The sequence below is a fragment of the Podarcis pityusensis genome (genome assembly GCF_964106645.2).
Source record: "Podarcis pityusensis genome assembly, chromosome: 3".
NCBI classification, from domain to species: Eukaryota; Metazoa; Chordata; class Lepidosauria; order Squamata; family Lacertidae; genus Podarcis; species Podarcis pityusensis.
The window spans coordinates 85,005,455-85,032,087 of record NC_138026.1 but is presented as its reverse complement, the minus strand read 5'-3'; the positions used below and the strand labels follow the sequence as shown (position 1 = coordinate 85,032,087).

General features: G+C 40.4%; 1 protein-coding gene across 1 annotated transcript in view; it reads right to left on the bottom strand.

Annotated features, from left to right (window-relative positions):
* The window catches only part of CMTR1 (cap methyltransferase 1), a 40,864-nt gene extending 16,650 nt beyond the window's left edge, over positions 1–24,214 (bottom strand). Inside the window, exons 1-17 of the mRNA XM_081000131.1 lie at positions 24,030–24,214; positions 21,381–21,515; positions 20,263–20,417; positions 13,379–13,537; positions 12,739–12,831; positions 10,262–10,333; positions 9,783–9,877; positions 9,631–9,703; positions 9,203–9,401; positions 8,611–8,729; positions 7,642–7,738; positions 6,713–6,845; positions 5,826–6,005; positions 5,064–5,120; positions 4,612–4,669; positions 1,946–2,014; positions 640–771 (exon numbers count right to left, since the gene is read on the bottom strand). Coding sequence (XP_080856257.1) covers positions 640–771; positions 1,946–2,014; positions 4,612–4,669; positions 5,064–5,120; positions 5,826–6,005; positions 6,713–6,845; positions 7,642–7,738; positions 8,611–8,729; positions 9,203–9,401; positions 9,631–9,703; positions 9,783–9,877; positions 10,262–10,333; positions 12,739–12,831; positions 13,379–13,537; positions 20,263–20,417; positions 21,381–21,510 — 1,821 coding nt within the window. The 5' untranslated portion in view covers positions 21,511–21,515; positions 24,030–24,214. The remainder of the gene's footprint in view (positions 1–639; positions 772–1,945; positions 2,015–4,611; positions 4,670–5,063; positions 5,121–5,825; positions 6,006–6,712; positions 6,846–7,641; positions 7,739–8,610; positions 8,730–9,202; positions 9,402–9,630; positions 9,704–9,782; positions 9,878–10,261; positions 10,334–12,738; positions 12,832–13,378; positions 13,538–20,262; positions 20,418–21,380; positions 21,516–24,029) is intronic.
* Positions 24,215–26,633: the final 2,419 nt, after the last annotated feature.

The window sequence follows — 26,633 nt, the reverse complement described above, 5'->3', positions numbered from 1 at the left end:
AGTCTCTTGGAGTTAGTACCAGGCCAGCAGAGAGAGATTGCCACAGTGGAATGTACTTTATAACGAAGCATCTAAAAAGGTTGTCAGCGGAAGAAGAAAATCTTAAATTTTATCTCTTCTAGTATTTTAACTTTTGTATGTTTTAAAGTAGATTTCTTAGTTTTTCTGGATTTTACTTTTTTATCTTTTGTAAATTGCTTTAAGGTCTTTTACAATCAAACAGTGTACAAATTTTATTAAATAAATAAATAATGAGTAAACAGTTATTCAGGTTGTTTAGCAAGCTTCTCTTTTAGCCCTCACAAGCGAGGGACTTAATTTCACTGAAGAAATTAAGAAATCATGTTATCAGAACATGGTAAGATCATGTAGTTGGTGAATTTATAAAACAAGGTAAAGCTTACTATAAAAATTGGCTTGTAACGTATCAGTGAGATACTAGCAAAGGTAATCCACAGACCAAACAACTACCATGGCGATTTAAGCCAGGATCTAAAACAAGACCATTCCTGCAGATAAACAGGAGCAACGCATGGGTGAATGAAATTGCAAACCAAGCACCAACTTGCTTCAAATACACAGGGTTTTGTTTTTCTCTCCCGCTGAAACTCATTGTTACATTTCATTATTACCACTTACCCCTAGTGCTAGAAGAAACTTCTGCTCACTTCCTGACACCATGCACCTGTAATCCAGCACAGGTCGGATTTTCTCCAAGGTTTTTGAGTTGAGAGGTGTTGGTTTGTAACTGAAGATCTCCATGTCAGCACCCTAAAAACAAAAAAGAGGAGGGAATTGTTATCCCAGAAAAGGCTATCACAATGACTAGAATTAAGGAAGTCGTTTCCATGCTCCATATACGGCATATCTCCACCACTGTCCAGCCAGGACACTGAGTCCAGCTTCGAGGGCCTTCTGGCAGTTCCCTCATTGCAAGAAGTGAAGTTACAGGGAACCAGGCAGAGGGCCTTCTTGGTAGTGGCACCCACCCTGTGAAACACCCTCCCATCAGATGTCAAAGAGATTGTCAGGGAACTGACATCAGAGCGAGAGGCGAAGGGGAGGCTCCTGGATGATGCTGGAGAAGGACCCAGCAGCAGGGGGAGAGGCGACTCAGTGGAGGGGGAAGCATTTAAGCGCAACACCAGGAACAAAAGTGAGCAGATGGGAAAATCAGAGAGAGGGCTCACGGACTCTTCACTGGAACTCAGTGAGGAGGGGACAGGTCCCCCACTACCCACGCCCACCCTGCGCAGAAGGCTCCCGCGCAGTGAGAGGCGGAGGAGATTGGGTGTCAAACAACTCTTATGTTGGAAGAGATTCAAGAAACGCCCACTGACGGATTCTGCTAGTGACTGAGACAGTCATGATCAGAAGGGGCTGTGCAGTCAGAAAGGTTAAACAAGGCAAATCAGCCTAGAGAAGCACCAGTTTACGCACGAGTAACTCATACTCATTACAGAGATGAACAACTACACGACTTTCCGGAGACACTCGAAGATTATTGGGAAGTTTTTAATACCTGATGTTTCTGTGTATTTTTCTGTGCCCAGACTGGCTAGGGCAACCCACTCAGGTGGGAGGGATACAAATAATAAATTACTATTACTGATGTAGTGACATTGTCTGCCTCCAGCAGCCAGTTGTCAAAATAACTGCACAATGCTGCATCTGATCACAAATATACTGTCTGCAAAACTGATTGTTTGAACCAGAGAGTTTATAAGAAGATACATACGTTTAGGGAAGGGCCAAAGCAGATATACCTCTCTGTAATAGCCAGCTCCAAACTTATGACGATACACTTCACCTTTTGCTATTAACAGCAACCAATACAAGAAGCCTTGCAGGGAGTGTTTTCCCCATCTTTGCTTTCTGCTGTCTCATGATAAAGAGCATTAATTTAATCTGAGCATACAGAACAAACAGCAACTGGAAGTCTCACCTGAATTAGCTCAAAGAACTTGGACTTGGGATCAGAAGAGGATGGAGCAACTCGGGCCTGGTCTGGAATCTAGAGCAACCCAAGAGCCAATGAGTCAACAAGGATTTGGTTCACACATTACATTTATTCCATCATTGCTTCTAATTATTTGCTGTTCATCAGGCATAGAATAAAGGGGACATATGGAGAAGCAAAAAGAAAGCCAAGGCAGATGCACATTAAAATATTAACTTATTTTGTAAAAGACAGAAGAGCTTGAGTTTCCCTGAGCTACTGATGGATCAAAATTAACTTGTACTCGGGCTATTTTTGTCCTCTTATTCACAATCTCTCTGCCTCTCATGAATGGAAGAACCCAACGCATTGTTTTTGAAGTATTGCTACACACCACTTCTACAGCTTTTCAACATGCCTGCGAAACGCCCAGTAAACTTTGGCAATTGATTTCAATAGGAACAATGGGAGCAGCAGTTCCTTTTCAAATAAAAAGAAAAAAGTACTCTTTTGCACAATAGATAATTAGCCGACAAAATATGTTGCCATAAAAATCCCCACAACCCAACTTTCATGCAGGGATGACAGGCTGCAGCTGAAGAGTCAGAGCTCCATAGTGGAGCCTGCTGGCATGCAGAAATTCCCAGCTTCAATTCCTGGCAGCTCTGGGAAGGGCTGTGAAAGACACGCTGTCTGAAATTCTGGTGCGCCACAGACAATCAGTGAGTTAGATGGGTCAATGGTCTGAGTTGGCATTAGGCAGCTTCTTGCGTTCCTGTTTAGTTTCCTTCTTCTCGGCTCTGAGTGATGAAGTATATGTTTATCCAGTGGTCCCACCTAGAGCAAGGGTGAGAAACTTGTGGTCCTCCAGCTGTTGTTGGACTCCACTGCCCATCAGGCCCAGTCATTGGTCAGGGAGGATAGAAGCTATAATCCAACAACTCCAGGAGGACCCTAAGTTTTCCACCCATTTGCTACAGAGTAGTTTCCATGAATGCTGAAAGTGAGGTCCTTTTAATGTTTGGGGAGAAATTGCTCTTGTCTAAAAGGATCAATGTTTATTTATGTTAGGGTCCTATGGCGTATCCTGAGTAGCAACTCATACACATGCCAAAATACGACTTCTTCTTTTGGCCAATTAACCAAAAACAGCACTGCACCATGATTCCCTACTCACAATCACTAACTTCATTTCGAACAATATACCTAAAGCATGTACTAACAGTGCAATCAACTGATCAGACTGTGACTACAAAAGGGGATATTGAAGCAGTCTTAAGAGTTGGCTAGTACTAAGTGGCATTGCTCTTTTTGGTTACTTTGGGTATGACATTCCCTTTTCGTCCACACACACAATGACATTTACTCCCTCAGCCTCTAAACATTTTAAGCCAAAGAGATATTTCTCAGATAATAGGAATGGGATGCATACTAAAAAGCAAGTGCTGTTACCTAAAGATTCATCATACATTATGTTTCAGTCTACGCTTTTGTTTTTAGGTAATTGTGAATGGCTTTTAAAATAGAGTTTGCACAGGCTACACTTGAGAGAATTCTTTTCTTTAAAAGTAGGTATGGATTTATTAAATTTAACAAGTTTACAGCTAAACAGCTATTTTCTTTTAACCAACTTGTTACTCCAATAGCCATTCACATGTTACTAAGAGAAAGACACACAGAGAAAGAAGGTTTTCCTTCTTCCAGTAGAAAAATGCTATGATCAGTAATAATAGGTGGCATTATCTCATGAAATATGGGGATTTTGTTTTATTACATTTGTATGCTGCCCCTTAACATGACGCTATCGATCAGGCAGCTTATAACAAGTGCAATGAAGTATGAGAAGAGACACAATTATTCCATCCTGATAGCAGAATTACAGCAGAATTATTTTTAACAGCAGTCAACTTCTTAAGAGCCTCAACTGCCTGTTGCAATGCATCAAACCCAAATACGAACCAACGGTTTACAAGCAAAATTTTATGTGTAAACCTATCTGTTTATTTCATTTTACTATACAAATCTTATGTCATGGGAATATCAATTTGAAATAAAATCCAAGCGATAGAAGTTTGAACTTCATTAGTTGCACACTTCTAACCCAAAAAAGTAGGGTGGCCAAGAGAGAAAGAATTCATTCTGAGACCGTATGTGCTATGATACCTCAAAGACCACTGTATTTTTCAGTGTAAAAAGCATGGCCTGCAGCTTTGTCATTTATTTAATTGGTCAATGCAATTTAGTAGAATGATCAGAAATCATGTTCTAGGCCAAAGAGACTTGCTGTCCAAGACGACCTATTGTGGTGTGTAAGTCAGGAACAGGCATTTAAAATATGGATGCTATAGAAGGCAGTTTGCATTCATCATGAATGTCTCAAGTAAGTTATACTTGCATTCACAATTAACTTAGTACTAATTTTTCTGTCACTGAAGATCTTTAGTTTAGCAACAATCCCACCCTTTGGGAAATGATTTTTTAAAAATCTCTTTCTCCAACCATCACTCTCTAAATACACAGAATTATATATAAACAATATATACAGTCCCTAGCATGCCCTGTGGTTTTTTAAGGGAAGATAATCCTCTTCAACAGAGAATACAGAGACTTCTATACACATTAAAAAAGGAGAACTACAAAACTATAGTTTGCTGTTCTGTGGTTTTACTCACCCCCCAGAGCCGGAGGCATTCCTTTCGGATGTCAGCCTGTCGTGGTTCATTCAAGGTCCTAGAAGAATTTGTGATGGTTCTTCTGAATTTTCCAGTAAAAAGGATAATTCAGCTTGCCCCCCCCCCAAAGATGGATTCTTCTTTTCAATTTACATAGTGATTTATGCACCATAAGAACAAAAACAAGGTGAAGAAGACCCTCAAATAAACTTCTGAAATGCTGCTCTAGACCCCAGAAATTACACCTGGAAGATCTATAAAAGAATACCGCAAACCACAAACTTGACTCACTGACTTGAATGACATTCCCTGGAATGGAGTCACTTTCATGCAAGTCTCTCCCATGCCCCACCACCAACTGAAGGCTGTAACATCTCAAACAGTACAAACAACAAACCTGAATTACAGTTCGGCCCTCACCCAAGAGCACCTTTAAATATAAATATACTTACGTGTCTTGAACAAAGGCACGGATTTTGGCCAGTGCTTTGATCTGAACAGCGCAGAGTCTGGAAGAGAAAGCAGGTCCCAGCTTTAGAATGCGTTATCTACTAAATTGACCAAGTAGCTATCTGAAGGTCTTGTGAATCAGAATGCGCATGAAAAATAACCAACAGACAGAATGACCAGTTTCAATACAATACAGTAACTGGCCATGTTGCAATGGTAGTGCCAGGGAATTGAGGAATATTTTCACTCTTCCTTCACAAAAGGAGGTTGGATTTTGTTTGTTGTTGTTGTTGTTGTTTATGTTAACCTATGACTATTCTTATCTGTGCAGAAAGTAAGTTTTATTATTATTGCTGCTTTTCAGGTTAAAAAGAAGAGAATAATGACTGGTCAGGATAATACAGAAATGCAACAAGTGAATAAAGTACACTAAAAAACATAAATTAGCAAGATTTCTTACCATCAACTGATAATACCAGTTTTATATTATCACTGCAGAGTAGAGAAAGCCACGAAACTACAATATACAAAGCAGGAGTGGGAAATCTAGATGTGCCATTAATCATGCATCTACAATTAATGGTGCCTAATTGGCATTTGAAAACAAAGGACTGGATACGAGTTATACAGTGTGTCATTCACTTTGTCTTGTGAACTAATCCACAATATATGGACTTTGCAGAGGAAGAATTATTGGAAGCAGACAGCTTAGGAAAAGTGACTAGCAGAACCCTGCAATTTCTTCTCACTGCCCTTCAACTCACCTTTCATTTGATCGGATTATGTAATCATGGAAATCATGGTCACCATTGATTACTTCCAAAGGGACAACGAGGTTTACATCCTGGTCTGTGTTGCGTAGCTGATTGAGTTTGATGTTCACCGAGAAAAGATAGTCTCTCACATCATCAATTCCAGATTTCAATCCTCGGCATACCACATACCTGCAGGGTGAGACAGACTATTTGCTCATTAACTATAATGACCTTCTGATGCATTGTGCCAAACTGTAAGATGAAATAAATACAGCTTGCAGAAAACCCTTTCTGCTTTTGCAAGAGGTGATGACAACCTTTATTGGTTATCATATATTTTATTACTTCCACTAGTGCAAAACACTGTCCCAATTCCATCTTGTTTTATTCCTATTTTAAGGACAAGAAAATTAGAGATATTGACTTGCCCCAGATGAGCTGCAGTACCTTAGGCCACAATCCTGCAATTAACTGGGAATGTGCTTTAGAAACATTTTATTGTGATCTGGGCTTCTTTTGGCAATGGCCCCAGAGGCATCAAATTCACTGAAAAGAAGGTATATATACAAGTGATTTCTGGTCATTATGATCTGTCTGATGAAATTTTACTTCAAAAGTATTTGCAAAAGGTAGGAGGCAAAAAGAAACTTCAAGCACAGGCATTAACAAATATAATAGCATGAAGGAGTACAAGTGATCCTCTCATTACAAAATTTAATTGCCTCCCATTTAGCAGTTTGATCTGCCAGCAAATGTTTAGCAAAACAATCTGAATGTGATATAGCACCTAAACTCTCATAGAGTTTGTAGCAAAGCTGCAGCTACTTCAAACCCCTTTTTATCAGAGCCGCAGTGTTCAAAGGTACCTTCCACCTTCCACAATGCTCAGGTCTCACCTTTCAGAATTGGCAGGGCGACTCGTCACAGGTTTGAAGATTGACACGCGCTCAAAGCAGCAGTAGAGCAAGTATACTAGGCCAACGCTGAATGGCGTGAACAGATCAAAGGTTTTGCAGACAAAGTGCCCTCCTGGAGCAGAAAAAGCAAATTGAAGCTACACCTTACAAAGGAGAAACACACACTACTTTATTATTAATCATATTTGTATCCCACCCTTCCTCCAAGGCACTGAGGGTGGTGCACATGGGGTTATGACATGTTATCCTCACATGCACCTGTGAGGGAGATTAGGCTGAAAAACAGTACCTTCTACACAATGAACATAATGGCTGAGCCGAGATCTAGATGGGTGCCTCCCCAATCTGTCCCACACACTGTCTATGGCACACATGGTTTATGACAGCAGCCATTCTTGTCCATAGATGATATGGAGGACCATGCTGTGGAAATCTCACAGGATATTCTCTTGGGTACTTAACAATCACATTTTCAAAAGCCATTCAACCCTTTCGCCTCCATTTATCACTTCTCCCCTAATTCCCCAGAAAGGGAAGAGATTGGACAGAAGGGATTCCAGCAAAGTCCTCTGCCTGCTGCCTTCAGAACGTTTCCATGGTAAGCTGGTAATTCCCAGGGCCAACATAAAGTTCTCCATTGCCTCGCTATGAGAATTTCATATTCTGCAAATACCAGGAGATGCCAAGAGTTTCCAAATCCAAATCTTATTTTAAAAACAGTGATCCATAATTATAGAAGAGGAACAGAAGGACCAACATATACAAAAACAAAGAGTCTGGTCTCTTACAAAATACTGCACAAGGTGGGAGGTGGAGGTAAGAGAGTCTAGAATAGTTAACACTAAAGCCACAAGGGACAGAAGGGGAAATACAGAGACGGGGGGGGGGGGGAGCGTGTGGAGAAGCACCTGTTCGTACGACAGAGAGTGCTGTGAGGAACTGGCAAAGAGTCAGCTGCTTGCTTAGAATCTCTTGGATGTTTTCCTGACCCTCAACAGAGAAACCCTGAAACACACAGCAAACAGCAAACCTTAATGCAAATCACATTTTATGTAACTGAAACCCAGTATCACATTTCATGAAACGGAAAACTTAAATTCAATTCCCCCTTCCCTCTTTGGAGAGCATGACAAGTCACTGCCTGCCCACTGAACTGCATGCAGCCTTCTCCCTCCCTGGGCTTAACGTGCGCTTTTGCCTTTCCATAATCTGTCAGGGAAGAGGAAGCTTGCTTCTCACTTTCAGTAAAGAAGTAACTGAGATAATAGTCAGTAAGGATGGAGTGGGGAGTGAGCAGAGAATTGGTGGAAGTAGTCCTCCTTAGTCCCACACTCAGGAGGGTGGGGGATCATCTTCATGGCACTGTGCCTCATTAAAGAGTCTGTTCCTCCTCTGCATCATCCTTCTCTTCACACCTATCAGTTCTAGGAAGCGCTCATCACACAAGGAGCCACTGTCATTGTCTGTCACACAGTGTACACACACATACACACAGAGAGTGTTATTCAACTAGAAGGAACAAGGATGCACTCGCAGAGGGTAGCAGCAGCTTTCATGCTGTACACTGAGTGCTCAGATATGCTGGTGAGGGACATCAGCAACAAATCTATGTTGTGATGTTCTATGAACCACCACATTTGTTGATTTTATTTGTACTGAAATGAAACCATTAATCAAAACTGATCCATTATCTATATCCAGAGGTAATCTAGTCTCTCTCTCTCTCTCTCTCTCTCTCTCTCTCTCTGTGTGTGTGTGTGTGTATGCTCTCTGAATCTTCACATCACATTTATAACAAGCTAAATGTCACATCACAATGCACAAAGCTAGGTCCCTCTCTTAGCTCAGGGAACAAAGGGAAAAGAGAAGGAACATACCCCATCAGCCATCAAGAAATGTACCCCCTTGCGATCTGTATTGTCCAGCACAAAATTCTGGAAGGCAGTGATGTTCTCGGGACGGGTGATGTCTCCATCTCCCTCAATTCCTTCTTCACCTGTGAGCAAGGAAAGCAAGGAATTTGCTCTCGTCTGCTGTGTTATTGTTATTACATACCACAGAATCATTTCCAAAGGTTTCTCATTATTTCATTTTAAAAACTTATGACTACACTTCCGCATAAAGTGATCTGAGAAGTTTTGTAAAAGAAGTGCCACTTCTCTCGCCTCTCGTGATGTTGGTATTCCTTGCTATCCTTGGTAGTTTCCACACTTGATTACATCCTTTGTTTAAAAAAATGGGACACAGTGGCAACAATCTGTGTATCCTGCCTGTCTGTCTCTAAGATCAAATGGCAATCAACTTTCAAAACATATACAACTTCTGTAAGTACTGATAGAGCTGTCCCCAAAATGTTTCCCATTTAAAAATGCACATGCATTCAAAACTCTTTAAGTCTTTCACTTGACACTGAAGATGAACGATGAGGGGGTGGGGAGAAGGTTGCCATAAATACATGCTTATACATACCATAGTAAGGCTCGAAGAGCTCACTAGAAGCAGCAAAGAAATCCTCCAATTTGAAATCATTTGGTCCTTTTAAGGTCATGCCAAAACCTTTTGCATGCCACTTCTTCCTCCAGAGGACATACTCTGAGAAGCCCCCAGGGCCAGCACATACATCAGCAAAGTACAGGAGCTCTGCATCACGATCTCTGATCAGAGGTTTCTGCCAAAATGGATAAGGGATGAGACTCAAAGCACCTCAACAGAAGCAACCGACTAACCAAAGCAACAACTGCATTGCCGTACTGTATCCCTGACTGCCGGGGCACTTAAAAAAACAAAACAAAACAAAAAAAACCCAACTATTTTAGTAAAACTCTGAAGGACTTTTCCACCCAATTCCCCCATTCACAGAAGACACTGAAGATTTAGAGATATAGAGAAACCTTTACCCCTCGAGAATCCTTTGGGTTTGTAAACATGTGGTCGAAGACGTAGTCTAGGTTTGCCATCTTCATTGCTGCTCTGTAAATGCAAGAGGGAAACTTGTTAAGAGTCTGCCCTTGCTGACTCAAGGGCTGCAAATCTGAGATCCTCCATTGACCTGTTTAGGAAGAAGACTCCACGGATCATCTCATAGGGGTTGGACCTTGTACGAGCTCGGCGCATTTCCTCTCCATCCAGCTCATCAAACACACTCTGGAAAAAGAGGGAACAAGTCTAATTTGACAAGGAGGTCAAATTATAGTTAAGTAATATCAAATTACAGGAACCTAGCTATAGGGGAATAGCAATGAGCTCAAAATTCTCTAGCTGGAGGTATTAAGATGCAATAACTTAGGCAGCACCACTACAACCTTTTGAAGCCAGTAAGAAACAAAGGCCTGTCAAGTGAGATTTAAAACACTGAGTCTGAGAATTAAATTCTGGCCTCGAAATTAACACCTTCTATTGCATGGATGAAGTGTCTAGGTCACTTGACCCCCAATGTCTCAAAACAATCAACTCGCAGAGCGTCCAGATCTTAGCTATACTCCCGTTCTCTTCCACGGAGTGGCTCTGTCCCCAACAGACAAAACTCACCTTGCACTGAAGCATATTCTGTAGGAGTTCTTCTCCACAGAAATGTGTTTCATCATCAATCACCAGTTTTTTCTAGAGAATAAAATATGGGGGAAATTAATAAACAAAGATAACATCTTCCTCTTTATTAAGACAATGTGGCAAGACACCTTTCATGAAAACATGCAAATCTAACAACAATAAAATAGTTTGGGGCATCTGCTCTCAGGTGGGAACTCTGACCTACTCCTTGTGTGCCGGATAAACATCACTTTTTCAGTATGAGAAATAGGACTGAGGGACTGGAACTGTAGACACCTGCCTTCATCAACAGTTTCCCACATGTGATTCTTTTTCAAACTTTGAAAAGAAATAGTTTAAAGAATCATGGGCTAAATGGAATACCTATCTGATTTGGGGCCATACTTGCTGATCAAGCTAGTGATGCACATGGAAATGGCTTCAGACAGGAGCCTAATTTCTTATAAAGCTTTGCTTTTTAAAAAAATAAATCACCTATGCTAATAAAAACTTGGATCAAAACACTGAGAGGTGACGTTTAGCAAATATCGCTATGCGTGAACCCACTCCAGACTTTTTGAGTTGACATCAGATAGCCAAACTTGATAACTAGGTGCCATCATCACATACTGGCTACGTGATCTCCACTTCATAGGCTCATGTAGCCTGCAAGAACCACTCACTATTTAAAACAAAAAGCAAGTACTTGTTGCCAAAGCTGCTGCTGAAAGGGATGCAAAAAAGGGATGCTAGGAAGGGGGCTTCTGAAGAATATTTTGGTGGTCTGAAAAATCTCTTGGGAGCATGGAAAACATTCACCCAGTTTTAATTTTAAAAAACTGTGCAAAAAGGCAACTTAATGAAACTCTGCATATAGGAAACAGGTTTGGTGTGACGTGCTCAAGGCTACCAATGAATTTATTTGATATTTAAGATCAAAGCCTTGTTGCTTGGGTCCAAGCCCAATGCACTCTTAACAAAGGCTCATAGCACTTTTTGTAAGGGTCAGAAGCAAGGCTGATCAATAATCAGTCTGTTTCACTGCAACAGGAAACAGTATACAAGTACATATTGGGAGTATGCATCTATTTCTACTTCAGTTTTCAATCTAAGAACAGTTAGATATCTACTCACCAGGCAGACTAATAAACATGGCATTTTGCAGCCTGAAGGAAAGTGGGGAAGCTAGCTTTGTATAAACACCCTTAAGAATCACTGTGGTACATCAAACACTTGCCACTATATATCATTAATAAAAATGGCTGGTATCCAAGGAAAAGAAAAATCCTGTCACTGCTATTATTTACACTTCTGGCTAGGCTGCAGCCTTTCAAACTATATCACTGGTGAGCAGCAATATTCTGTGCCAGGCAGACAGAGAACACTGTACAAAATGAGAGCATCACAACAGAAAATGCGGCTTCCTGCTGTTGTGATTAAACAGCTTGTCAAGGTACTCAAGCTCTCACAAATGCAGCAATTACAAGGATGAAGCTTATTCGCACTGCAATCTGATACTGAAGAACAGAGGGAGTAGCCCTCGAATACCCAAGTATGTTAATTTGCTCCCTTCACATGGAAGTATGGACTCAGGTTGAGAACACAGAGCTCAGCAAGATAATGAGTGTAAACATACCAATCTAGGACCCAGGCCCACATCACCCAGCAAAACATTTTTAGTACAGAAAATGGAAGAGCTGGACTGTTCAAAGGTCCTTCTCAAGAGATGGTTGTTGTTGGTCAAGTAATAAATTATTATTATTAGAGATAAACAACAATATGACATTCTGTAGACATCTGAAGGCAGCCCTGTATCAGGAAGATTTGAATGTCCAACGTATTGTGTGTTCTTTATATTCTGTTGAAAGCCTCCCAGAGTGGCTGGGGCAACCCAGTCAGATGAACGGGGTATAAGTAGTAAATTCTTATACAAACTATTATAGTTCGGAAGTGAATGTTAGCCAAAACATTGGGTGAACATGGGCAGTCACTTTCTCTTAAGTCTAACACTACCTGACAGGGTCAACATGAGAATAAAATAGAAGAGGAACCATATACCCCACCCTCAACTCTTTGGAGGAGGACAAAACAAAAATGCAATAAATAAATTGTAAATAGAAATTCAATTATATAGGAGTTCATTGTGGACCAAGCACTAAAATAAAATGTTTGGAGCTCATCTGTAATTTTAATAAAAAATATTGAGAAAGTCAAAATCATCTAATTATATTTTCATTGGCATTTATTAAATGTATTTTTTTACTTCAGTTGGCTTCCCTAATATTAATTATATTTTAAAATGTTTACTCAATATTTTGGTTATTCTGACCCGGTCTTAATGTGTTTGTGTCAGGGAAAGGGCATCGCTCAAACTGCATTACACTCTTGCATGCAGAATGGCACCTCTGGACTTGGTACCCAGCCTCTCTGAATTCTTAATTGGCGTAGCCCTTAACTCTCTTCCCCATGCTTCATACCTTGCCTATAGTCATCCAATCCTTCATTTCCTCAGCATCTGGAATTTCAGTGGTACATTCTGGGAACCAGTCCACTTGCTCATAAGCGCTAGCCTGTGAACATAAGAAAAGATCAGTAAAAAAGAAGACTGTGTATGCTGCAGCAAAATTTAACTCCCTTAATATCTGGAAGTAAACCAGAAGCTCAACACAATCTTTTAAGGCTGAAATTCAAATAATGTCTTTAAGAGAACCATAGTGTTTTCATAACACATGGGCAGGCAAAATGTTGATTTGGCAAATAAGAATAAGAAAGTTGAAATAGATTACCAGACATAAGGACTTCCACTTGTACATCAGGGCTTTCTCCCCTCTCTCTCCCCCCACTCTGGGCTCTGGGGGGCAGGGTGGGGTTGACGCCGGGGGAAGAGAGGGGGTAATAATTCCATCTGGCAAGCTAAAATTATTGTGCTGATGGAACGATCAGAAGAGCAAAAGGCTGAGTTCCTCCCAAAGGTTAGCACCATTTGCCTTCAAACCAAGGGTTACTTTGCCACGAACTTCACCTGAGTCAGTGGCCAAAAGACCTCTCCACAATGCCTAACAGATAAGTGGAAAGCACAAAAAACATGTGGAAGGAACAAAATGTGCACATAATTACCTCTGGCTCATCCTGCCAGTTGATGTTGACTTCTCCGTCAAATCCTTTCAGAGTCAGCCCCAGACCTCGTCTTCCTTTCTGTTTGGAGGCCTCAACAATCTCTTGTCTCCCCTGGCCATATTTTCCAAGACCTTCACCTTCTCGAAAACCCATTTTGGCCTGCAAGCCAATGCAGAATAAGCTCCTTAGTAACGTCTAACAACAAATTTATGCACTACCTTCTGTGCTTAGGCTGAGGACTAGCAGAATAAATAAATAAATCAGGCCATCTTAGGCTCCTGTGATTAAAAAGTATTGAGTGCACTTAATGAATCTCTCAGAAGACTTCTGGACTCTCCTTCAAGTGTGTTCAACTTAATTAGGATGAAGCTAGATCAACAGAATGAAACATGTAAACACAACAACAAAAATGAACTGCCTTGCTACAAATGAGTAACCTGTGAAGAACTCAATAGCTATTTGTCATTTATCAAGTTTATCAACCTGTAAGTACTCTGTGCTCTTTGGACAGAAAAGTCTGTAATAAGACTGCAGTTGTGATCATGGTCTCTCTCACACATGTCAGAAGCCCAAAGCAGTTCATGTGAACCTCACAACAGTAAACAGATGGGATTCAGTTAGCCACAACCCTTTAGCCAACAGTAGGATTTTCAAACTTGTGTTCCAGGGAACTCTGGGGTTCCTTGAAAGCTTATCAGGTACAACTTAAAGCAGAGGTTGCCAAACAGTGGTCTGTCCACTTCCTTCAGGTGGTCTGTAGCATGCCTGTGAAGAGCAGGTCGACGGCCAGGTTCTAAGGTGAGTGGGATGGACTGGAAGTGATTGGGGGGAGGCATTTGAAAGGAGTGGAGAAGACTAGAGGTTTAAAAGTTTAATCTTGATTTGATTAAAGAGAATGTAGCATCATTACAATTGCTGAAACAGGCAGAAAAATCATTAAGTGGTCCACCAAGACCCTTCGTAATTTTCCTGTGGTCCATTGTGGGGGAAGTTTGAGAACCACTGTCTCAACAAACAGATCAGGTAGGTAGCCTTGTTGGTCTGACGCAGTCAAAATAAATAAATAAAACAAACTTAGTTGGTCTCTAAGGTGCTACTGGACAATATTTTAATTTTTTAATTTATTTCAACAAACAGATCAGTAATGGCAAACAGATTTCCCTGTAAAACAGCTCACATAAACACCTAGAAGATGGAAGTAGAAGGAGAACTGGGGTACATTCTATGCTACACTCTCAATTAACACAGAGTGATCCTAGGATCCTCTGTTATGCACAGGGATTCTATAGCAGAAATGTGAAGATTCATGACAAGCTGCTATGAAGAGGTTCCTTGAAGACAGACATTTGAAAACCATAGAAATAAAGCAAATAGAATTATAGATCTTGCTGGTTATATTTTTTCATTGAAAATAAATTTTAAATTCCTTTACACTATTAAACACCTGCTGTGCTCTTACAGATATAATTTAAAGTCAGGAAGGAAAAACAGTACCAACCTGTGTTTGAAAGACTGCAAACCCCAGTTCCTCAACTGTCAATTAAAGAAAGCCAAGGTCTGAAGGGGAGGTCTAGCTTTGTAGCTCAACTCTCTGGAATGTTACACTGTTGGAGAGACAGGATTTTCGTACTGTAGCACTGCCACCCTCTGGAATTCCCTCCCTTGAGAGACCCACCTAAATTCTTCCTTGCAACTTTTTAGGAAGCAAGTGAAAATATTTCAGATCAGGCCACCATTTTGACTTCTGATATTTTATTTTGTACTGGTTCTTATTGTTACGATTCACCTATAGTTTGTTACCTTGGGCAGAATATTTTGTAATTAAGTAGATCAACTATTTCTTTGGCAGCATTTATTCTTTTAGAAACATATATGAGCTAGGGATGTTCAACCAGAGTTGTGACATTCCTTGGGGAAATAAGAAGCTGCTTAAACAACTTTACTTCTAGAAACACAAAGAGGAATATAGCACTCACTCAGTTTCTTGTAATATAACTATCAGGAACTGATTCCTCAGCTAATCTACACAAATAATCACACACAAACAATATAAGCTTGGAGGGGCTCATTTATCTCCTAACAACTGCACATATTTCTTTAGGAGAGCTCACCTCACACTGAGAACTGTAGCTCTAGTACAGCTTACAGCAAACCCTCTACCATGCAAGTAATTACTGAATTCTGTGATGGATTTAATTAACTGCTCACTGACAGATAAGAATCAGGCAGGCCTCTGTGAGCCAAGGGCAATACTGATGAGGGCCAAGTTATTTTCATAAAGCCTGAGCACTTCACTCAGAAAAGTTGCATCACAGACAACTGGAGTTCTGAATTTCCTCCCCAATATAATGCTTGTATAAATCTAGAGGCAAGGTTGCTACCTTATTCCCTGGCAGGGTTCCTGTGCTTTTAATATCTGTGTGACATACTGAAATTCAACAAGTGGAGATTTCCATATCATTGAATCACAAGGGTAAGAAAAGCTTCACCTGCTTCTGCCTGCTATGAAGCAGTTCAAGATTACCAGGAAAAAGATGTCAGTTCTAGACTAAGGGACAGGTTGTCCCAAGTTCAATTTTTGCAACCTGTCCAATACAGCTGAAGCTGTTGTTGTTAAAATACTGAAGATTGGAACATTTTATTATAAAGGCAAGATCATTTTTTGCAATATTTGGAAGATCAGCTCTAAAACCTGCATGACACTTCATTGAAGTTGTGCGCACTTGCCTAGGATGAACTATTCCATATTTCAAAAAAGTTTTTTAAACTATGCACACACAGGAACTCACATGGTACCAAACAGCAACATGACTCCAGTGCTCCAAACAAGGAATTCCATTTGAATCTAATTTATTTTAAAGATTCATTGCGCTAGGAGTCCATCTGAAATTCTGATAGCAGGAAGTAAATAAAAAGAAGGGGGCTACAGAGTATGAACGTTTGGATGTAGTCTGAGAACATAGGTGCACTGAAGTTTTGCTTTTGCTCCTAAGGAAATATAATAATCATGGGTGAAAAGGTTTATAATGCAGATTTCTCTGTCCCAATTCACGCTGTAAATGGCAATACTAAAAGCAAAAGAAGAGTGCTGAAATCACCTCTCTAAAATTCTTAGCATGTAGGAAAACTGAACTTTGGTTCATACCTTTCCCTGAAATGCCTCTTTCCAGAAACTTGCAAAGAGCAGGTAAGGAGACATTTAAGGACAACAAGTATGACGGGGCAGGTAAGTACAACATGGAGTGCTAAGCATATATGTTTCAGCATACATGGTGGCTTTGAAGTGCTACTCAAAACAGATTACCATTCCTTGATTTTGAACCAGATATGCGTTCAAATTTTAAAAGTTTCTCTTTTTTTTTTTTTTTGTAAGAATTTTTATTGGTTTTACAGAATAATTTTAAACAATACAAACAAATAAAAAAAGACATACAAACATGTAAAATTTCATAACCTTTTTTTCATGTCCCTCTCTTCTCGGACTCCCCCAAACCTCCCCTTCCTACATCCCAATTTCCAAAATTTATTTCAGCAAATTCTAATTAATTTTATCAAATATATTTTTTCTTATTCTTTTCTTCAACTTAATCTTATGTCACTGTAATCTCCTTTTCTTTCTCCAAACCTCGACATTTTAACATTCCTCAATTTTATAATAGTTCTTAAGGTAAATTTTAAATTTCTTCCAATCTTCTTCCGCTGTCTCTTTCCCCTGCTCACGGATTCTGCCAGTCATCTCAGCCAGTGTCATATAGTCTATTACCTTCATCTGCCACTCTTCCAAGGTGGGTAATTCTTCTGTCTTCCAATACTTTGCGATGAGTATTCTTGCTGCTGTCGTAGCATACATAAAGAAATTTCTATCTTTCTTTGACACCAATTGGCCGACAATGCCCAAGAGAAAGGCCTCTGGTTTCTTAGGAAAAGTGCATTTAAGTACCTTTTTCATTTCATTATATATCATTTCCCAGAAAGCCTTAATCTTCGGGCACGTCCACCAAAGATGATAAAAAGTACCTTCCGTTTCTTTACACTTCCAACACTTATTATCAGGCAAATGATAAATTTTTGCTAGCTTGACTGGGGTCATGTACCACCTATAGATCATTTTCATAATATTTTCCTTTAAGGCATTACATGCCGTAAATTTTATACCAGTGTTCCACAACCATTCCCAGTCAGCAAACATAATGTTATGACCAATGTCCTGTGCCCACTTAATCATAGCTGATTTAACTATTTCATCTTGTGTATTCCATTTCAGCAGCAGATTATACATTTTTGACAAATTCTTAGTATTGGATTCTAACAGTTCAATTTCTAATTTTGATTTCTCCACCTGGAATCCAATTTTCCTGTCTTGTTTATGTACCTCCATTATTTGATAATAATGGAGCCAATCTCGAACCTTGGGTTTCAATTTCTCATAGCTCTGTAACTTCAATTTATCTCCATCTTGTTCCAAAATTTCCCAATACTTTAGCCATTCAGCTTCCATATTGAGCTTTTTCAGCGCTGTAGCCTCTAAAGGTGACAACCATCTAGGGGTTTTACTTTCCAACAAATCTTTATATCTTATCCAAACGTTATATAATGCTTTCCTGACAATATGGTTTTTAAAGGCCCTATGCACCTTAATTTTATCATACCATAGATATGCATGCCAACCAAATGTATTATTAAAACCTTCTAAGTCCAAGATATCTGTATTCTCGAGGAGCATCCATTCTTTCAGCCAGCAAAATGCTGCTGCTTCATAATACAGTTTTAAGTCCGGCAGGGCAAACCCCCCTCTTTCTTTTGCATCCGTCAGTATTTTAAATTTTATTCTGGGCTTTTTGCCCTGCCAGACAAATTTCGAGATATCCTTCTGCCACCTCTTGAAACAATCTATCTTGTCCAGAATTTGTAATGTTTGGAACAAAAATAACATTCTAGGCAATACATTCATCTTAATAGCTGCAATTCGGCCTAACATTGACAATCTCAGATTTGACCATATTTCTAGATCTTTTTTAATTTCCGACCAACATTTTTCATAATTGTCTTTATACAAGTTCGAATTCTTAGATGTCAAATAGACCCCTAGGTATTTCACCTTCTTTACCACTGTCAAACCTGTTTCATTCTGGAACTTCTCCCTTTCCATGACTGTCAAATTTTTTTCCAAAACTTTAGTCTTTTGTTTGTTCAATTTAAATCCGGCCACCTGACCAAATTCTTGAATTAGCTCCAACACCCTTTTTGTACTAGTGTCTGGCTCTTGTAAAGTAAGTACTAAATCATCTGCAAAGGCCCTTAACTTGTAATGTTTGGCTCCGACCTGTACACCTTTAACCTGCTGGTCATCTCTAATCATATTAAGCAACACCTCCAGAACAGAAATAAAAAGTAAAGGGGAAATTGGGCACCCCTGTCGTGTCCCTTTTTCTATTTTAAATTCTTCAGTTATCACATTATTTACAATCAACTTAGCCTTTTGTTCAGCGTATATGGCACCCATACCATTCTCAAATCCTTGGCCTACCCCCATCCCATGAAGATTCTTTTTCATAAAACTCCAAGAAATATTGTCAAAGGCTTTCTCCGCGTCCACAAAGATCAGAATTGCTTTAGTGTTTATATTCACCTCTAATAATTCCAGAATGTCTATTATGTTCCTCACATTATCTGATAAATGCCTTTTTGGGAGAAAGCCTGCTTGGTCCTTATGAATCTTCTCCATCAACACTCTTTTCAATCTTTTTGCCAGAATGTCTGCAAAAATTTTATAATCCACATTAAGTAATGATATTGGGCGGTAGTTCTTAAGTTGAGTCTTTTCAGTCTCTGTCTTTGGTATGAGTGTAATATACGCTTCTTTCCACGATTCTGGTGCCCTTTTCCCCTCCAAGATCTCATTACAGACTTCCTTTAATGGTTGTACCAGCCACTCCTTCAAAGCTTTATAGTATCTGGAAGTCAGTCCATCTGGTCCTGGAGATTTGCCCAATTGCATATTTTGAATGGCACTCTCTATCTCTTGATCTGTTATTCTCTGGTTTAGATCCACCTTACTTTGGTAGGAGATTTTTTGTAGTCCATACTTTTTAAGGAATTCGTCTATATCTTCTTCCTTCTGCGGTCCTTGTGAATATAACTTTTTAAAATAACTCAAAAAACAGTTTCTTATCTCGTTAGGTTTAGAAATATTCTTTCCATCCACTTCTAGACTTGTAACTGTATTTAGTTTCTGTCTTTTCTTCAGTTGCCAAGCCAGAAGCTTACCACATTTATCTGCTGATTCAAAAGTCTTTTGTCTCATTTGTTTTATCTTCCATTCAATCTCTTGATTCATCAATTCCATATATTGTGTCTGGTATAACTTAATCTCTCTCAGAATCTCCTGGGACTTTGGTTTTGATCTCAATTTCTTCTCTCCTTCTTTTATCTTTTCCAAGATCTTATCCTTCTTCTCATTTTGCTTTCTCTTTTTTACTGAATTTTGTTGAATTAAAAATCCTCGCATCACTGCTTTGCTTGCGTCCCATATCACTCTTTTTTCTACATCAGTTTTTAGATTTATTTCAAAATAGTCCTTTAAAGTTTTTTGGGCTAAATTTTAAAAGTTTCTCCACCACCAACTACAGCCAGAAATAAGCTCCTAAAAATAAATGGTACAACTTGAAACTTAAAGGCAAATTATGTAGTTTGCAACGTGACTGCGACTATGCAGCCTTCCAGCTTTCCTAACTAACTGAAAGAGCACTCTGAACACATATTTGGCCCAGACATGTTCCAATATAGTTGGGAAAGGGAATCCTACCAAGTGGATCCCACTGACAGTGCTCTTATTTCCCCCGATTCAGTTTCCACAGGATGTTTGCAAGGGTGCTCTGACCTACCATGAGCTTCTGGGAAACGCTGTTATACATGGAGTATCGGGAGGATGTGCCCTGTACAAGGGAGTCTGCGCTGAACTTATTGCTGAAAGAGCCAAGGACAGGCCGCCTCTCACTGATCTCGCCGTCAGATTCGCTGCTGCTTGTGGTGGAAGACTCTGAAAACCAAACAAAGGAAAGAAACGCTCAGTCTATGCCACAGCATAATCAAGTTATTCATGGAGAAGAACATAGATCTATCTAGCTCAGTACTGTCTACTCTGGCTGGCAACAGCTCCCCACGGTTTCAGACTTATCTGGAGATACTGGGGTATGAATCTGGCACTGTTTGCATGTCAAGCATTTGCTCTACCACTAAACTATGGCGCTTGAGCCTTACAGTTCAATTCACTGCTGGAAATCTCTTTAAACTGCCACCAAGTGCTGTAGGAAGCAGACATCCCTCAAACACAATCCTTAGTGTTGCACTGGCTTCATGTGACAAGGAAGGAGATTCCAATTAAACAGCAAGAAAAACTTTCTAGCAGTAAGAGAAGAAGAAGAGTTTGGATTTGATATCCCGCTTTATCACTACCCTAGGGAGTCTCAAAGCGGCTAACGTTCTCCTTTCCCTTCCTCCCCCACAACAAACACTCTGTGAGGTGAGTGGGGCTGAGAGACTTCAAAGAAGTGTGACTGGCCCAAGGTCACCCAGCAGCTGCATGTGGAGGAGCGGAGGCACGAACCCGGTTCACCAGATTACGAGTCCACCTCTCTTAACCACTACACCACACTGGCTCTGTTCGAAAGCAGAATGGACTCCTTCAGGAGGTGGTGGACTCTCCTTCGTTGGAGGTTTTTAAGTAGAAGTTGGATGGCCGTCAGTCATGGAGCTGAGTCAGAAAAGTTGTTTTATAGACTGCAATAACAAATGAAAATTCCACTGACTTGTTTGTACCCCAGTGCCTCTGACCTCACATGGTACTCACAATGGTTTAACTATTCTTCTCTGGAAATTAGCAAGCAGGGTTCTAATGATACCAGTTAGTCCATGACTCCATTCTATGTCCAATGAAAGGTTGATTGCAGCACAACCAAGTTTAGATGTGGACAGGCCCATGTGATGTTACCTCTATAGTTACCTTGAGCTCCATGATTACCAAGTTGTGTTTCATCATCTGATGTGGAGCTGAGGGTCAGACCCAACTCTTCGATCCTTTTCTTCTGCCTCTTTAGGGGACTGCTATATTCAGGTTCTGCTCGTCGCTTCATTTTCTCTGCAAGGAGGAAACAAAATATTCAATTATTAAAATATTTCTATATTGCCTATTATAGGGGCATCACAAGGTGGTGTACAACAATACCAAGAAATACAATACAAATACAATCAAAATGATTACAATGCAATCCGGTGGACAGTAAAAATATTCTTAAAACCCCAGAATGGCTGGTGGTAATAGTCAGAAAAAGTCATAGTAAACAAGAAGGTTTTCACCTTGTGCCAGAATAGTTTCAAACACATTCATAAGTGTGGCATAATTTTAAGGCAGTGGAGTATTCAGGTTTTCAGGTCCTTATATAGAAACATTCTCTTAAGAAGAAAACTCTTTCCTCTGTGCACTTTCAAGACCGCTCATATAAAATAGGAGGGAAATCAGGAAAGCAAACAATTTGCTCTCCATTAATTTAAAAAGAATGAAAACACCTGAATAGGCATTTTCATATCATGTTTTCATTCCACCACTTTCATCATACAGACACACATCCCAGTAGAACACAGTTCTAATTCAGGTTTCACTGATAAACACACAAGAGAAAAAACAGCACAATCCTATTGTTTATTCTCATTGAGCCTTACTTCCAGGTTACTGACATACAACTGCATCTTAAGATTGCAATCCTAACCACACTTGCTAGTGAGTAAGCCCTATTAAGAGAGTGGGAGATGCTGCCAAATAACCATGCACATGACTGTACAGCATGCTCCTTTGAACTCAGAGGGGCAAATTTGTAAGTAAACATGAATAGGACGGAGCTGTAACCATGCAATCCTATACATATCTACTCAGAAGGTTCTACTGAGTCAGCACCAGCTTACTTCTAGGTAAGAGGCTGCAGCCTAAGCTTGTTAAGTTATCACAGTACATAAACAAATAACAAAAGGTGCCCAAAGTATACCACCAGTTTAGCAGGTAGTCCTGAGTTAACAAATTTGTGAAGAACCAGTTTCTAATGCCAGAGCATTCAGAAACCTGGTTATAAATAATGTTATTTATATGAGCTCTCATATATTGCAATAATGTACTGTAGTTGCTAATAAATACATCAAAAGCATTATTTTTTGTTATGGAAGATACACTGATACCACAGCATAATAGGGCTAAATAACACACCACTGAATTTACCACTCCTGTGATCATTAAAACTAGGAGAAGAAACATCAACTATGTGGTACAAATTTTCTTGAGACAAGTGAGGAACAACAGGGACAGAACTGTGGCTATGCTTATTAACGGTGGTGAACACAACATTGTTCATTTGTACAAATCATAAAACTGAGTAAATTGAATGTTAAACATAAGAGCTGAAAGCTTAAAGTTGTATAGGCATAGTAAAATTTCCAGGATGAAGCCATCCCCTTCCAATCTCCCTGCAATCAGCACGAGAAACAGCAGGAGTATCAACGGGAAGATTCTCATTTTAGTTCTTCTATGGGCAACATTTTACAGCACAAATCATATACATGCCTACTTAAATCCCATTCAGTTCACTGGGGCTTACTTCAAGGTACGTAGGTATATGATTCGAGCCCATCCATCACTGGGCAATGAGGGATTTTACTGAACAGTAGCACTGAGTCACATTAACTTGGAAATATAAATGAATTATATAAAAGAACACTGCACAATGCTAGAAGATCTCACAATACATTGGGGGACAGTCTCAAATTTTATTCTGAATATGTACAGTCTTCAATACCCAACAGAAAGTAAAGCACAGTATTGTAACAGATAGTTTCTTCACAATTTCATCCAGTTGATTGGTTTTATAACAAAACCCATTTCTATGACGAAGCCATTAAGTGCTCAACTAGGAATATGATATTTTAATTCAGATGCCAGCTAGTGTATTTATATTTACTAAACCCAATGGGGGTGGGAGAGATGGCCTTAATATAGCCACCACCACAACAAAACAACACTAATTTGCAAAGAGGACTGAAGGCTGGGGGGGGGGGGGAGAGAATCAGAGGAAAACACCAGAGCAAAGGATGGAGGTGGTTTAGGTAAGGGGAAGAAGTTGGGATTCCAGGTGGAAGCTAAAAGGAGCGTGTGTTTCTGTGCAGAATCCACAGTCTGTGGAGAGCTGCAACCTGACTTCAAGCAGGCTTACCCAGAAGTAAGTCCAAATGAGCTAAAGAGAACTTATTTCCTGGGAAACATGCTTAGCATCTCAGCCTTGGTAAAAGGGGGAAACCGGGAGATGGAGATGAAAAGGGAAGCGAGGGAGTATCCGGACACAGGAGAGACAGAAACCTATCAAGCGATGCCCTCAGGAGGGAAGGTCTCGGCTAGGCTGAGACATAACGGGGAGAGGCAGGAACTGGGGACGGAGAGGGGCAGACAGGGGCGGCAGCCTGGAGTATTCTCGGGAGCTGCAAACAAGTGGAGACAATCGGGAAAGCAGCGTGACAGGGGCGGCGGGGGGCAGAGAAGCAGGGGCAAAACGCCCCCCCCCCCCGAGGCTCGTTCGCTCTCCCCGACCCTCCCGGGAGCCCTTGCTACACTCACACGAGGGGAAGGGGGAGGCTCTGTCTTAGGCCGGAGCGGGAGATGAGGGCAGAGAAGACCGCGAAGGCCGAGCCTCAGCCCCCTCCAGACACGCGCCTGGGCTCGAGAGACAGAGAGAGGAAAGAAGGCCGGATCCCCCCAACTCCTCTCCGCCACAGTTCAGTTTCGTTTCCCGGCAGCTCCGCACTAGGACAGGGCCCTTCCTTCGCGCGCGGCGCAAACTAATGACGCAATGGGGAGGCGAGAAGAAGTCCCAGAGAGGCGCAGGGCCCCCTCGTGGCGGGAGGCTGCAAGAGTGTGTTGAGGGAGCGGGAAGCATCTCAGAGCCTGCACCTCGCGCAATGAATACTGTAGTACGGTACATACAGGGGAGTATTAAGCGAAAACGTAAGCTGCTTGTTCCCCACCTTGCACGATTAAAGTGCAAATTAAAGTTCCCTTTAATTTGACGTTTTAAAGTGCTGTAAATAATAATGCAGCGCATTTGGAATAGTCTACGTGCTTCACACGTAGGTGAAGGATAGCTCAGAGTAGACCCATGTCCTAGTAACTAGTTGGATATTGTGGAAGATCAGCAGCCTTGCTAATTAGCATAAGGAGGAGATTAGTCTACAGAGCTGCATTGCTCAGGGAGATACTCAGACCATAGAAATACAATTGGTAGAGAGGTCTCCCTCCACTCCTGGGAGGGAAGGAGTAACTGATACAAGAGAATAAACATGACTTCAAACCATATTTCCCCCCAAGACCCATTTATCCTTATTAGAACCCAATAAAGCAGACATATATGCACAAAGTATTTGTTTTTAATGTGATCCCATTGAGATCCCAAGATGAAATTTTGTAGGAAGCTCTTTAAAATATGAAATAGTTTTTTTTTTTAATTCTTTAATCATACTGATTTTTTTATATCACTATTTAAAATTTTTCAAAACATTAAATTTTGTAACTTAACTTAAAAGTTTAAAGTAAGTCCATCGTGTGCCATAGCATCTTAAAGCCCATGAAGTTCTGAAGAGATTTGTATTTTTAGTTTTGAATTACTGGGATCTTTTCTTATACTACTTTTAGGAAACAGAAAAATGAAAGCAATATAAAATGGTAAGGTAAATGTCACTGGATCACTTGACATGGAATGCCCCTAAACCAAAAAAAGGAGATGTGCAGAATGCATAAATATGTAACAGATGAAGTCTTTCCAATTTCTGTCCTCCATCTTTTCCCCTGAAAAGTCCAGGTACGTGACAGAATGGTTAACACCTTGAAACAGTCAAAAACAAATATATACACTACAAGCAAGCTTCACATGGGCATATCAGTGCAAACCAGAGATAGCTAACCTGTGTAGTCCAACAACACCCACTATACCTTGCCCATGGCGGCTGAGTATGATGGGAAGGCCAGAGATTCCCCGTCCCTTGTGTATACCCATGACTTTAAAATACTTGATGCACCAGGAAAGCATTTAAGAATAGGCTTGTCCACAGCAAGAGACAAGTGATAAGGAGAGTGGTATTTAAAAAAATATGACCAGGAGCTTTTTCTACCAACAAATTACTACAGGCAGCAACCATTTTAGACATGCCCAATGTGCATGTTCACATCATCCCCAACCCAGAAGTGACCTGAAAACATCACCAAAAAAGGGGGAGGACGGGGCAGGGGCAGAATGGAGTGTTTGCAGGCATTTTCAATGGTGTTTCACTTAAAACGCATAATCCCCATGTCAACTGGGAGATGCCTTTGATTGAATGCATGGTCTTCTTAAGAGTTGCTTCATCCACTACAGTTTCCCTCAAAAATATCAATTCTATATACACTGCTGCATGTCTCCAGTAAGCACATTCATACACAGTGAACACCCTGTGAAACAGACACTTCGAAGTTGACACATGACTATGCAGATGCAATGTCACGGCAGGGGACGGCAGCTGGGATAGCAGAGCAGAACATCCAGAAAGGTAGCTTCCCTCTTCTGAAACGAGAGTGTTTCCAAAATTGCCAAATAACAGAAATCAATGAGAACTAGGTGCACCATCATGTGTAACAAGGTTGATATAGCAATGCAGTTTGCCTCATTTAACCCATTCCAATAACCTTGTTCCAACTGATTCCCAAATTGGTGCTCATGCGCCAAGGTGGTTTTGAGGGAGGAAGTGCTTTCAGATCATGCATTTCTTGGTAAGAAAACACTGCCACTTTATTAGAATTGGGGAGGGGGACCACACATTCTTATTATATAATTTATAACAAAAGTTAACATAGCTTTATGGCCTATGTGCCCCTGCATCTTATTTCATATGTTTGAAACTACATCTTCAGGGCAAAGTCGCATTAACAAAAAAAATATGGAATTTATGAACTTGCAATAATTTATTGACAATAGTAAACTACTGTGGTGGCTCAGAACTCCTTGCAACGGGGAATGTTAAGTGTCTTTATCCAGTTATAAAAGTGTGATCTTCATTAGCATTAAAGCTAGAATCAATAAAAATAAGGTAGCCAGACTCAATTGGCTAGACACACAGAGCTGGGGAGTACCACACATTCAGAAACACGAAGAAAGGATATTGGCTTATGAAAGCAACTTGAGCAGAAATGACA